The sequence below is a fragment of the Hemitrygon akajei genome, chromosome 14 (assembly GCF_048418815.1).
Source record: "Hemitrygon akajei chromosome 14, sHemAka1.3, whole genome shotgun sequence".
NCBI classification, from domain to species: Eukaryota; Metazoa; Chordata; class Chondrichthyes; order Myliobatiformes; family Dasyatidae; genus Hemitrygon; species Hemitrygon akajei.
The window spans coordinates 18,812,237-18,827,304 of NC_133137.1; the positions used below are offsets into that span (position 1 = coordinate 18,812,237).

Sequence of the window (15,068 nt, forward strand, 5' to 3'; positions counted from 1 at the left end):
TTCAACATAGGACTGCCTTAGGCACGCCAGCTCCAGATTTTTCCCTCAGCTTTACTCCTGAAGGTTTCCTCATGAGTGGGTGTAGCCACAAGGCAGCAGAGGTTTCAGATCATAATTTTCCTTGTAAATAAGCTGACGAGCCCCATCTGCCTGAAGTGACTGGTTTTAAGGCGCAGTAACCCATCTTTACCCCTTCTCTCAGTAGAAACGGTTCCGCCAGGCTTAGTAGCTAAGCCGCACATGAAGGCCAGGAGCTGAACTTGGTTGTCAGACACTATTTGAGGTGCATGCCCATTAGGAGCATTTAATAGGTAGTGGGAGCTTGTGCCCATTACCACCCCCAGCTATAATAACCTTAATGAACCTTATAAATAAGTTATTATTATCTGGATGGTGGGCTCGAGGCATATCTTTACTGAGGAGGTATAAGGCATTCCTTCCCAATTCTAGTTTGCTGGTCACCCTTGGGCGAGGTGTAGCCCCCTGATCAGTGTCACATGAAGCCATGGGATCAAGTGATGGATGGTTATATGATGCATATTGCAAGTCCTAGTTATGCGACCACTGACGCCAGGCAGGCAATTTCTGAAGAGTTTTGTTAATGGCTGGGGTTACCCGTCTTGTAAAGACACTGCCCAGAAGGAGACAATGGCAAACAATGTCGAAATATTTCCAAGAACAGTGATGGTCAAAGACCATGAATGCCCACGTCATGTGACATGCAGTACGTAAGGATGATGATGGTTATTAATATTATCAGCCACAACCATAGAGAATGGCAGAATGAGTTAGTTTTATTATCACTGACTTGTATGACATGAAGGTTGTTGTTTTACCGCAGCAGAGTAGTGCAAGAACATAGAAAAGTAGAGTTTATGGACTGTTTGGAAATCTGATAGCGGAGGAGCAGAAGCTGCTTCTGGTTCCTGGGCTTGAAGGGACCGGTAGCTTCCCTTGCTCCTGTTTTCATCTGCTCTTGTACCATTCTTTGCTGCTAAGTTTAAAATCTTAATTATTGTTTCTGGCAAAAAATTATGGTTCTACCTGTACAGATCCCAAGATTCCAAGTCAGACTGGTGATCCACAGAAAAGCATCTAGAAGTGGTTGTAGTGATGAAACTGGAGGAGTTGGGTAGTGTCGCAGTTCGTGCAATCCCGTTACAGTTCAGGGTGTTCCGGAGTTCAGAGCTCAATTCCGGCGGCATCCGTAGCGAGACTGTACCTTCTCCCCCTGAACCGCGTGGGTTACCGCTGGGTGCTCTGGTTTCTCCCTGCAGTCCAAAGACCAGTTAGTAGGTTAACTGGTCACTGAAAAATTTCCTGTGAGTTGCCAGATGGTGCAACTTGTTGGGCTGGAAGGGCCTTCTCCGCACTTTATCTCTGAGTAAAATAAAACTTTATGCCTGTCTAGTTTGACAGGTAAAGACCTGAGCTGGGAGCTGGGGATTATGGTCAAATTGAGGCTGAAGGCTTTGGGTGCCCTGGTGACATAGTGCACGAATTTGTTGTCCAATTCTAAAGGCCTGAGACATAAGGCAGAGTGTAAAGTTTGAATAGATCTCCAAAATCATGTTGTGTAAGCTCAATCATTAGTGGGAATTATAATTAATCTTTAATTATTATCATCATCAACATGTTGAGGAACCAACTGGCGAGCAGGCCATTCTAGATTGGGTATTGAGCAATGAGGAAGGGTTAGTTAGCAGTCTTGTCGTGCGAGGCCCCTTGGGTAAGAGTGACCATAATATGGTGGAATTCTTCATTAAGATGGAGAGTGACATAGTTAATTCAGAAACAAAGGTTCTGAACTTAAAGAAGGGTAACTTTGAAGGTATGAGACGTGAATTAGCTAAGATAGACTGGCAAATGATACTTAAAGGGTTGACGGTGGATATGCAACGGCAAGCATTTAAAGATCGCATGGATGAACTACAACAACTGTTCATCCCAGTTTGGCAAAAGAATAAACCAGGGAAGGTAGTGCACCCGTGGCTGACAAGGGAAGTTAGGGATAGTATCAAGTCCAAAGAAGAAACATATAAATTAGCAAAAAAAAGTGGCACACCTGAGGACTGGGAGGAATTCAGAGACCAGCAGAGGAGGACAAAGGGTTTAATTAGGAAAGGGAAAAAAGATTATGAGAGAAAGCTGTCAGGGAACATAAAAACTGACTGTAAAAGCTTTTATAGGTACATGAAAAGAATAAGATTGGTCAAGACAAATGTAGGTCCTTTACAGTCAGAAACAGGTGAATTGATCATAGGGAACAAAGACATGGCAGACCAATTGAATAACTACTTTGGTTCTGTCTTCACTAAGGAGGACATAAATAATCTTCCGGAAATAGTAAGGGACCGATGGTCTAGTGAGATGGAGGAACTGAGGGAAATACATGTTAGTAGGGAAGTGGTGTTAGGTAAATTGAAGGGATTAAAGGCAGATAAATCCCCAGGGCCAGATGGTCTGCATCCCAGAGTGCTTAAGGAAGCAGCCCAAGAAATAGTGGATGCATTAGTGATAATTTTTCAAAACTCCTTAGATTCTGGATTAGTTCCTGAGGATTGGAGGGTGGCTAATGTAACCCCACTTTTTAAAAAAGGAGGGAGAGAGAAACCGGGGAATTATAGACCGGTTAGTCTGACATCGGTGGTGGGGAAAATACTAGAGTTGGTTATCAAAGATGTGATAACAGCACATTTGGAAAGAGGTGAAATCATCGGACAAAGTCAGCATGGATTTGTGAAAGGAAAATCATGACTGACGAATCTTATAGAATTTTTTGAAGATGTAACTAGTAGAGTGGATAGGGGAGAGCCAGTGGATGTGGTATATTTAAATTTTCAAAAGGCTTTTGACAAGGTCCCACACAGGAGATTAGTGTGCAAACTTAAAGCACACGGTATTGGGGGTATGGTATTGATGTGGATAAAGAATTGGTTGGCAGACAGGAAGCAAAGAGTGGGAATAAACGAGACCTTTTCAGAATGGCAGGCAGTGACTAGTGGGGTACTGCAAGGCTCAGTGCTGGGACCCCAATTGTTTACAATATATATAAATGATTTAGACGAGGGAATTAAATGCAGCATCTCCAAGTTTGCGGATGACACGAAGCTGGGCGGCGGTGTTAGCTGTGAGGAGGATGCTAAGAGGATGCAGGGTGACTTGGATAGGTTAGGTGAGTGGGCAAATTCATGGCAGATGCAATTTAATGTGGATAAATGTGAGGTTATCCACTTTGGTTGCAAGAACAGAGAAACAGATTATTATCTGAACGGTGGCCAATTAGGAAAAGGGGAGATGCAACGAGACCTGGGTGTCATTGTACACCAGTCATTGAAGGTGGGCATGCAGGTACAGCAGGCGGTGAAAAAGGCAAATGGTATGTTGGCATTCATAGCAAAAGGATTTGAGTACAGGAGCAGGGAGGTTCTACTGCAGTTGTACAAGGCCTTGGTGAGACCGCACCTAGAAAATTGTGTGCAGTTTTGGTCCCATAATCCGAGGAAAGACATTCTTGCCATAGAGGGAGTACAGAGAAGGTTCACCAGATTGATTCCTGGGATGGCAGAACTTTCATATGAAGAAAGACTGGATCGACTAGGCTTATACTCACTGGAATTTAGAAGATTGAGGGGGGATCTTATTGAAACGTATAAAATTCTAAAGGGATTGGACAGGCTAGATGCAGGAAGATTGTTTCCGATGTTGGGGAAGTCCAGAATGAGGGGTCACAGTTTAAGGATAAAGGGGAAGCCTTTTAGGGCCGAGATGAGGAAAAACTTCTTCACACAGAGAGTGGTGAATCTGTGGAATTCTCTGCCACAGGAAACAGTTGAGGCTGGTTCATTGGCTATATTTAAGAGGGAGTTAGATATGGCCCTCGTGGCTAAAGGGATCGGGGGTATGGAGAGAAAGCAGGTACAGGGTTCTGAGTTGGATGATCAGCCATGATCATACTGAATGGCGATGCAGGCTCGAAGGGCCGAATGGCCTACTCCTGCACCTATTTCCTATGTTTCTATTATGTGCTGTGTCATATGGCATGGCCAATCGTAGTGCATGACCATGACTGTTCTTGGCAAATTTTTCTACATAAATGGTTTGCCATTGCTACCTTCTGGTAGTGCCTTTACAAGACGGGTGATTCCAGACATTATCGATACTCATCAGACATTGTCGGCCTGGCATCAGTGGTCACATAACCAGGACTTGTAATGTACATCAGCTGCTCATGCGAACATCCACCACCAGCTCCCATCGCTTCACATGGACCTTACTGGGGGGCTAAGCAGGTGTTACAGCTTGCCCAAGGGCGACCTGAAGGCTAGCGGAGTGAATTCACGCTTCCTTTAGCAGAAACGTATTACCTTTCTTGCCCCAGCAAAATGTTTTCATTTTGGAATGTAACAAAAGCAATCATTATCATGGTTTTCCCCAGCAATCCTGATGCTTTCAAGCAGATGCTACATTAAAATAACTCAGCAAATCCCAAGATGTTGTTTCATGTAATAACTAACACTTAGGTTCTTTATTGAAACAACAGTATTTCTTCCTTTGGCTTTTAAGGTATTTTTATTTGTCAGGCAATAAATAAGTATTGTTAATCTATATAACACTTTTCACAATGGGTTTTACAAGCAATTAATTACATTGTTTATGCATAATTTAAAAACAAAACAAATTGATATTTTTTCCTGTACATGTTATCTACAGAATTAGGGATTAATAGGATAAATGAGAAATTATTTCTGATGGTTGAAGGACCTAGGGTTGGTCTAAAAAATTTTTTTTAAATTAAGGGTGGAAAAATGTATATGTGCAATGAGTGATAGTGTAGTATTTTATAAGATGCTCAGGATGTGTTCCTAGAATTGAAAACTCAAGTTCAATCAATGCTAAAACAGTTAACATAGCATGATATACATTACGATATTCAGGGGATATTTGTGTAGAGCTCTATATAGGTACGTTCCATTGAAACAGGGAGGTTATGGTAGGGTGCAGGAATCGTGGTGTACAAAGGCTGTAATAAATCTGGTCAAGAAGAAAAGAAATGCTTACAAAAGGTTCAGAGAGCTAGGTAATGTTAGAGATCTAGAAGATTATAAGGCTAACAGGAAGGATCTTAAGAAGGAAATTAGGAGAGCCAGAAGGGGCCATGAGAAGTCCTTGGGCAAGATTAAGGAAAACCCCAAGGCATTCTACAAGTATGTGAAGAGCAAGAGGATAAAACGTGAAAGAATAGGACCTATCAAGTGTGACAGTGGAGAAGTGTGTATGGAACCGGAGGAAATAGCAGAGGTTCTTAATGGATACTTTTCTTCAGTATTCACTATGGGAAAGGATCTTAGTGATTGTAGTGATGACTTGCAGCAGACTGAAAAGCTTGAGCATAAGAAAGAGGATGTGCTGGAGCTTTTGGAAAGCATCAAGTTGGATAAGTCGCCGGGACCGGATGAAATGTACCCCAGGCTACTGTGGGAGGCGAGGGAGGACATTGCTGAGCCTCTGGTGATTATCTTTGCATCATCAATGGGGATGGGAGAGGTTCCCGAGGATTGGAGGGTTGTGGATGTTGTTCCTTTATTCAAGAAAGGGAGTGAGATAGCCCAGGAAATTATAGACCAGTGAGTCTTACCTCAGTAGTTAGTAAGTTGATGGAGAAGATCCTGAGAGGCAGGATTTATGAACATTTGGAGAGGTATAATATGATTAGAAGTAGTCAGCATGACTTTGTCAAAGGCAGGTCGTGCCTTACGAGCCTGATTGAATTTTTTGAGGATGTGACTAAACACATTGATGAAGGAAGAGCAGTAGATGTTGTGTATATGGATTTCAGCAAGGCATTTGATAAGGTACCCCATGCAAGGTTTATTGAGAAAGTAAGGAGGCATGGGATCCAAGGGGACATTGCTTTGTGAATCCAGAAGTGGCTTGCCCACAGAAGGCAAAGAGTGGTTGTAGACGGGTCATATTCTGCATGGAGGTCTGTCACCAGTGGGGTGCCTCAGGGATCTGTTCTGGGACCCTTACACTTTGTGATTTTTATAAATGACCTGGATGAGTAAGTGGAGGGATGGGTTAGTAAGTTTGCTGATGACACAAATGTTGGAGGTGTTGTGGATAGTGTGGAGGGCTGTCAGAGGTTACAGTGGGACATTGATAGGGTGTAAAACTGGGCTGAGAAGTGGCAGATGGAGTTCAACCCAGATAAGTGTGAAGTGGTTCATTTTGGTAGGTTAAATATGACGGCAGAATATAGTATTAATGGTAAGACTCTTCGCAGTGTGGAGGATCAGAGGGATCTTGGGGTTTGAGTCCATAGGACGCTCAAAGCAGCTGCACAGGTTGACTCTGTGGTTAAGAAGGCGTATGATGTATTGGCCTTCATCAATCGTGGAATTGAATTTAGGAGCCGAGAGGTAATGTTGCAGCTATATAGGACCCTGGTCAGACCCCACTTGCAGTTCTGGTCTCCTCACTACAGGAAGGATGTGGAAGCCATAGAAAGGGGGCAGAGGAGATTTACGAGGATGTTGCCTGGATTGGGGAGCATTCCTTATGAGAATAAGTTGAGTGAACTCGGCCTTTTCTCCTTGGAGCAAATGAGGATGAGAGGTGACCTGATAGAGGTGTATAAGATGATGAGAGGCATTGATCATGTGGATAGTCAGAGGCTTTTTCCCAAGGCTGAAATGGTTGCTACAAGAGGACACAGGTTTTAGGTGCTGGGGAGTAGGTACAGAAGAGATATCAGGGGTAAGTTTTTTACTCAGAGAGTGGTGAGTGCGTGGAATGGGCTGCCAGCAACGGTGGTGGAGACAGATACAATAGGGTCTTTTAAGAGATTTTTAGATAGGTACATGGAACTTAGTAAAATTGAGGGCTATTGGTAAGCCTAGTGATTTCTAAGGTAGGGACATGTTCAGCACAACTTTGTGGGCTGAAGGCCTGTATTGTGCTGTAGGTTTTCTATGTTTCTATGTTACAGAAAGTGCCAGCAGCTTCTGTTACCCCTTTAATCACTGAGAAATGTTTAGAGCTCAGCAGCCACATAATTGATGGGGAGACAGCGGTTTCCATCACACTTGTTGAGCAGGAGGCCAAAGGACCTGGGCTAGCAGTCCACTGACCTGCAATCTTCATGATGTGCTACGTCTCAACACAGAGCAGCTGCACTGCTCACCTCAGCCCACCCCGTGGCAACCACCTCTCCATACCGAGTGGCCCTTTCCGTCAGAGACTATCGCTTTGCTTGCAGCATGCAAACCCAAGCATTCGTCTTTTTCTGAAAGGAAATAGGTACCTCCTGTGGTTTTGAACTGGAGGCCCAGTGAATCGGCACATTGCAGTACAGTGTTAAGCTGGGTGTCAGTGTGAAAGTATCCGATGCTCCTCCAGCAGTGACAAATGAGCTGGCATAAATTGCTAATTTTAAATCAAATTTGATATTTGTAAGTAAAGGCACACAGAATATGGGGAAAGACCAGATAGGAAATTAGATCCCACTTCAGCTATGAAATTTTCCAACAGCAGAACAGACTCTATTCATGGGTTTCTTCTCTTACAGGTGTATTCTGCCATTCAGTTGGATTCTGGCTAATCGGTGCTTCAACTCTTTTTAACAATACTTTTCCTTTTCCAACCCTATCGTCCAAATCCACCGCATTCTGAAAAGGGAATCCATTGTATTGATGCAAATAAAATGGCCTCAGATTCTGAACGCCTCATAAATAAATCTCATGCTTTAAATTTATGTTTTGGGTGGGTTTGGAAAGTACATTTATCTTGTTTGTTTTGGACGAACCTCTTTAGATTGATGAGATGGCCACTACTGAAAATGCTGAATCAGAAAACAAAAGGGAAGAAAACCCAGCCAGCAGTAAGCTGCAATGTCCGTTAAAAGTTCTCTATTGTGGAGGTAAGTTACTGTGGCGCAATGCTAGCATGAGGAGGACTTAGTTATTTCGATGGAATAAAATGCAGCAGGATAAAATAGTATTGCTAGTTTGAAATTATATCTTTGAACAGTTTCTCTTCTGCAGCAATATCAGATCGTAGTCATATTGCTGATAATATGGAAATGCATTGCTCTATGTGAGGTGGAAGAAATTGAAAATGTGACCATGTTTATGCAGGACAAGATTCATAGTAAAGTTTGGAGCTCGGACTGTTCTTGTTTTAGTGAAGGAAGTGCAAAAAAAGCGGGGGTGGGGGAGTAATAACTGAATGCGATAAAGTTCAACTAAAGCAAAGCTTGCTCAGAGCAATGATGTTCTCTGTTATGGAGTAGCTTGATGTTGACTTACAAGCTTGTATTTTAACGTAACTTTAAAACATTCAGAAAAAGTATTTGGTAATTTTTTTACTCCATGTGTATGATCCTAATTAAGCATTGAAATAAGAGAATTTTCTCTTTGAATTTGTCACTTCAAAAATGTGTATTGTTTTATTTAATCAATTAAGCTAATTGATTTTATTGTATACAAGGATTTCTCAGCTTTGTGCATTTCAAAATTTCATCATTGTTTTTTGATCTAGATTATGCTTACAATTTTGACCTCAAAAATTAATGTTTCTTTCCCTCTGTTTCTAGTCTGTTCGTTGCCAACAGAGGTAAGTACAATTAATTACATCAAATTCAATAATCTCTCTCCTGCTTCTTTTTCCTATTTTTCTTCATCCATTGCATTTATCTTCATTCTGCTTTAGATGATATTTTTGTAGAATCCTATTTGAGCCCCTATTGACTTGGGTGTGAGAACATAACAATTTACAGTTTGTTTTCCACAGATTTACTACTTGAAAGAAAAGGTATAAAGAGGGAGCAGTTATACTGGGATTTAATTAAACTGTAATACACCCATATTTTTATTTGTATAGAGTCATAGTACGCTATAAGCACAGAAACGCTGTTTGGCCCACCTAGTCTGAGCTGAACTGTTATTCGGCCTGCCCTAGTCTGCCTTCACCTGCATCTTCCATATCCCTCCCATCCTGCTACTAATCTAAGCTTCTCTTTAAGTTTTGCAATTGAACCCACATCCACTACTTCCAGTGCAGCTTGTTCCACACTCACACCACACTCTTGAATGAAGAGGTTCCTCCTCAGGCTCCCCTTAAATATTTCAACTTTCATCCTTAACCAATGACCTCTAGTTGTAAGCACACCCAACCTCAGTGGAAAAAGCCTGTTTGCATTAACCCTATCTATATCCTTCGTAGTTTTGTAAATCTCTATCAAATCACCCCTCAATTTCCTACACTCCAGGGAATAAATTCCAACCTATTCAACCTTTCCCTATAACTCAGGTCCTCAAATCCTGCCAACATCCATTTTTTTTTAAAGTGCCTTTTACAACTGCTTATACGAGGGGTGATTGATAAGTTTGTGGCCTAAGGTAGAAGGAGTCAATTTTAGAAAACCTAGCACATTTATTTTTCCTACATTTACACACTTAGTCCAGCGGTCATATGGATCCCTTTTTTTGTGGAAGTCAGCGTCTTGGACCTCCAGAAGTGGTCCACGGCAGGCATGATTGATAAGTTTGTGGCCTAAGGTAGAAGGAGATGTGTTATTAACTTCAAACTTTCTGCACTTTCACTCAGAGTTGATCTACAGGTGCATGGAACAAGAGCTGTATAGCTCATCTCCGTCAACCTTAGGCCACAAACTTATCAATCGCCCCTGCTGTGGACCACCTGGAGGTCCAAGTCGCTCTCGTTTCATGCGCGTGCAGTTCAACTCTGAGTAATAATGCTGAAAGTTTGAAGTTCATAATGCATCTCCTTCTACCTTAGTCCACGAACTTATCAATCACCCCGCTGTGGACCACCTGGAGGTCCAAGTCGCTCTCGTTTCATGCGCGTGCAGTTCAACTCTGAGTAATAATGCTGAAAGTTTGAAGTTCATAATGCATCTCCTTCTACCTTAGTCCACGAACTTATCAATCACCCCGCTGTGGACCACTTCTACAAAGAAGGGATCTGTATGCTCCATGACCACCGGACTAAGTGTGTACATGTAGGAGGGGACTATGTTGAAAAATAAATGTACTAGGTTTTCTAAAATTGACCCCTTCTACCTTAGGCCATGAACTTATCAGTCACCCCTTGTATCTGCATTTAACTCTGACTCTACAAATTTTAATTTGTAACAAATAAAGTTGCAGTGTGTATCCAAATGGGGCGGCTCAGTAATGTAACACTGTCTGTAGGGCGTTTGTGCGTTCTCCCCATGACCATGTGGGTTTCCCCGAGGTGCTTCAGTTTCCTCCCACAGTCCAAAGACGTACAGGCTCAGAGGTTAATTGTTCACACGGGTGTAACTGGGCGTGAGGGCTCATTGGGTCAGAAGAGTCAGTTTCCGTGCTCTATCTGAATAAAATAAAATGTTATCTTTTTACTGCATATCACAGTTACCGAGAATCAACTGATAAATTATTGACGATTGCATTCCTGCGTCATTGTCAGTGCCATAATTAAGATATGCAGCATATTTGTATATTCAGCCTGAAAAGTGAAAATGTATTTGAAATGTATCTTTTTACAATGGGCTGGTAACGTGATTATTGTTGGCTGCCATGAACTCCATTGTAAGTGGATTTGAATAGGTAACATATTCAAATCCACTACTCTCTAGTTATTTATCAACAGATACAGTATTTTAGAATCAGGTTTTTATCACCGGTATGTGACGTGAAGTTTGTTAACTTAGCAGCAGTCAATGCAATACATTATATATTAAGAGAAAACAAAAAAAAAGAATAAGTAAATCAATTATAGTATACATATATTAAAAGCATACGTATGCTGTAAATAGATTAAAAACATGCAAAAAACAGAAATAGTGTATATTAAGAAAAGTGAGGCAATGTCCATTTAGGATTTCTCAACTTTAAATAGCGTAACAGCTGAGACAAGGAACCTCACTACATCCTTCCACCCAACCATGTTATGTTCTAAGCCTTCTACCATATTGGCAGCCATGCCAGTAGTCAATCCACCCATGATCCCAACAGAAATGACTGACCAGTTCCCTAATTGAAGCCCCACTCTCAAAGTTATGGAAATCCCGAACTCATTGACACTTTTATTGCAGCTGGCTAGCACAATCCACCACATTCTGTTAAATTTATCAAGGATTGTGCAGTAATTAGAATGCCTTATTGGAGCAATGTTAATACAATTATTCTAAATATTTGAGTGTCCTTTCTCATCTATGCAACATCCAACTGTGTGTACAAAAACAAAGTTAAACCATAAGAGATAGGAGCAGAATTAGGCTATTCAGCCCATTGACTCTGCACTGCCATTTCATCATGACTAACCAATTTTCCCTCTCAACCCCATTCTCCTATCTTCTCCCATAACCTTTCATGTTCTGACTAATCAAGAACCCATCAACTTCTGCCTTAACTACACCCAATGACTTAACCTCCATAGCCACCAGTGGCAATGAATTCCACTAGTCACTGGCAACCAACCAGAAAAATCAACCACTCTTTGCTTCCTGCCAATCAGCCAATCCTCTGTCCATGCCATCTTTCATATAATACCATGGGTTCTTGTTTTTAAAAGCTTCCCAATCCTCTAACTTCCCACTAACTTTTTGGTCTATTATATGCCGTCTCTTTCACTTTTCCGTTGGCTTTGACTTCTTCTTTGGGATGTATCGTGTGCCTTCCGAATTGCTCCCAGGAGCTCCAGCCATTGCTGTTCTTTTGTCATCCTTGCCTGTGTCCCCTTGCAACTTTGGCCAGCTCCTCTCTCATGCCTCTTTAATTCCCTTTACTCCACTGTAATACCGATTATATCTGACTTTAGCTTCTCCCTCTCAAATTGCAGGGTAAAGTCTATCATTATGATCACTGTCTCCTAAGGGTTCCTTTACCTTAAGCTCCCTAGTCAAATCCAGTTCATTACACAACACCCAATCCAGAAAAGCCTATTCCCTAGTGGGTTCAACACCAACCTAATTTTCCCAATCTACCTGCACATTTAACTGTCATAATACTGCTCTTTTGCCATGCGTTTTCTAACCTCCCGTTATAACCCACATCCTGGCTACAGTTCGGAGGCCTGTAAATAACCCCTATCAGGGTATTTTAATCTTGCTGTTTCTTAACTCTACCCACAAGGATTCTACATTTTTCAATCATGTGTTACCTCTTTCTAATGATTTGATTTCATATTTTTTTTACCAACACAGCCACACCACCCCCTCTGCCTACCTGCCTGTCCTTTCGAGACATTGTGTATCCTTGGATGTTAAGCTCCCAACAGTGATCTTTTTCCAGCCATGACTCTACTTGCATTGAAATATAACACTTCAGTCCTGTATTGGTCATCCTTTTGGATTTTGTCCCCATGTTATACAGCAACTCATCCCACTGCAATTTTGCCCTGTCATCTGCCTGTCCTTCGTGACAGTCACACTGCATACTGCATCTAGTTCTATAGCAACTGCCCCATCCTCAACCCTATCACTCTGGTTCTCATTCCCCTGCCAAATTAGTTTAAACCTCCCCAAAACCTCTGTCAGACTTGCCTGCAAGGTTATTGGTCCCCCTCAGGTTCAGGGGTAACCCGTCCCTTTTGTGCAGGGCATACCTTCCCAGAAAGAGATCCCAGTTATCCAGAAATCTGAAGCCCTGCCCCTTGAACCAATTCCTCAGCCATATGTTAATCTACCAAATCATCCTATTCTTCTACTCACTGACATGTGGCACAGGCAGCAATCCAGCGATTCCTACCCTGGATGCCCTGCTTTTCAGCTTTCTACCTAACTCTCTAAGTTCTCTCTTCAGGACCTCCTCTCTTTTCCTACCTCGGTTATTGGTGCCAATATGTACCAGCTCTTCTGGCTACTCCAGCTCCCCCTTCAGAATGCCGTGGAGTCGATCTGACACCTAGGAGGCACCATTCCAACCAGGTGTCTCTTTTGCATACAGAATGTCGTGCCTACTGCTCTAACTATGGAAGTCCTTGTCAGTACTGCAGTTTTCTTCTTGCCCCAGCTTCTGAGCCACAATGCCAGACTCAGTCCCAGAGACACGGTCGCTGCGGGTCCCATCGGTAGGTCGCTCCCTCCCACACAGCAGTATACTTATTAACGAGAGGAACAGCTTATAGGAGCGCTCTACAAAGGCTGCCCTTTGGCCTTCTCTCTTCAGACAGTCACCCAGGTACCTGCCTCCTGTAGCTCCTATCTGTCACCTCCTCAGTTCCCTGTATGAGCCGACGGTCATCTCGCTGCAGCTCCAGAACCTTAACACGTTCTCAGAAGAGCTGCAGCTTAGTGCATCTGGTGCAGATGTGGTTATCCAGGAGTCTGGAGATCTCCCAGAATTCCCACATCTCTTATAAAGAGCACCACACAGCCCTGGAGCCATTCTCACTGCACTAACAGACAAAGAATGAAGAAGAAACTTAACAGAAACTTACCTTGCCAAAGCCTGTTGAGTCAAAGCTTCCCCACTTTAATGCTGCTCCACTCCAATAATGGCTGCTCCACTTGTCCTTAACTTACTGTTACTTGCCTCCTCCTCATTTGATTGGGCCTCCAGAAAAAGTTGGTATATAATTTTAAAGATTGTTATACTATGTAAGACTATGTCATTTTACGAATACAGTGAGGCTAACTTGTAGGCAGTTCAAACTTAATAGCAGTTCAAGTGTTCTTGATTACTTGGGAGTAATTTGGAAAAAAAAGCTTAGGAAATCACTAAGCCTAGAGGTTCTAGGCTTCTGCAATCAAAGTTCAAAGTAAATTTATTTTTTAAGTATGTAATGTCACCATATACTACAACACTGAGATTTGGGGGGTTTTTTGGGCAAACACAGTAAATCCAAGAATTATAATAGAATCAATGAAAAATGGACAAACAGCCAATGTGCAAAATACAACAAACTGCGCAAATTCAAAAGAAAAGAATAATAAATACATAAATAAATAAACAAACACACAATAAATATCGAGAACGTGAGATGAAGAGTCCTTGAAAGTGAGTCCATAGGTTGTGGGACTAGTTCAGTCATGAGGCGAGTGAAATAATCCTCTTTGGTTCAAGAGCCTGATGGTTAAGGGGTAATAACTGTTCCTGAACCTGGTGAGTAAGTCCTGAGGCTCCTGTACCACCTTCTTAATGGTGGTAGCGAGAAGGAAACATGGCCTGGATGGTGGGAGTCCTTGATGAAGCCCCCATTCAATGGCACATTCATAGTCCAGAAGTTACTAAATGTTTCCCAGTGTTATGAATGCAGAGTTTATCAACCTTTACCATTGCAAACTCCGAGCTATTAAGGCTTAGGATAATTATTTGTAATTACAGTACAATAAATACAATCTTTACAATCTCTATTTATTATCTAAATGTGGTGTAGTTCTGCCATTAGGGGTCAGTATTGTTCCAGTTAAATCACTCTGGAACCAGGCCATGTAGGTTATTGATAACGGTAAAGAGTCAACACCTCTGCTGTCAGAGTGGCCAGTTTGTCTAAGCCAACCAGATTTCCATATTTTACAGCAATTGTACTTATTCAGCTTCAAATGTCCTTAAATATTAATAAAACATTTCTGCAGTATTCTCAGTTAAATGGTGACTTTTTATTGTTTTATACTAAATAGTTTCCAGTACTATTGCTAACCTTTTCTTACATATTTTTGAATTGTGCTATGCTTGAAAAACAATAACAAATGCTCTGAAGAGTCCTGAGCAAAACTAAATATAAAAGTAATTCTAACTGCTAAATTTAAATTGTAAAGCAGAAAACAATAGATATTGAAATCTTGAAATTAAAAATACTAAAAAACAACAAACCATCAGTAGGTCTGCAAACAGCTGTACAGAGAGAACTATTTAACATTTTCAGTCAATGATCTTTCATCAAACCTTATTGTACATGGGCTGTTAAATGCTGCGTTTATTTTGAATCCCCACTGGCATCTTTGAACCAGTGTAGTTTTGCTGTTACGGTGCATTTGCTCAAAGTTCCTCTACTAGGTGTTTAAGTTTTAACATAAATTGTTACTCTGACCTTCACGAATTGTAGTTCAAGTGTGATTT

The 15,068-nt window shown here is 41.7% G+C and overlaps 1 protein-coding gene across 3 annotated transcripts in view; it reads left to right on the plus strand.

Moving 5' to 3' along the window:
- Positions 1-15,068, plus strand: part of denr (density-regulated protein) — a 32,889-nt gene that overhangs the window by 2,931 nt on the left and 14,890 nt on the right. For all 3 annotated transcript variants that reach the window (XM_073065541.1, XM_073065542.1, XM_073065543.1), the window contains 2 exons: positions 7,816-7,921; positions 8,597-8,616. In XM_073065541.1, coding sequence (XP_072921642.1) covers positions 7,825-7,921; positions 8,597-8,616 — 117 coding nt within the window. In that variant the 5' untranslated portion in view covers positions 7,816-7,824. The remainder of the gene's footprint in view (positions 1-7,815; positions 7,922-8,596; positions 8,617-15,068) is intronic.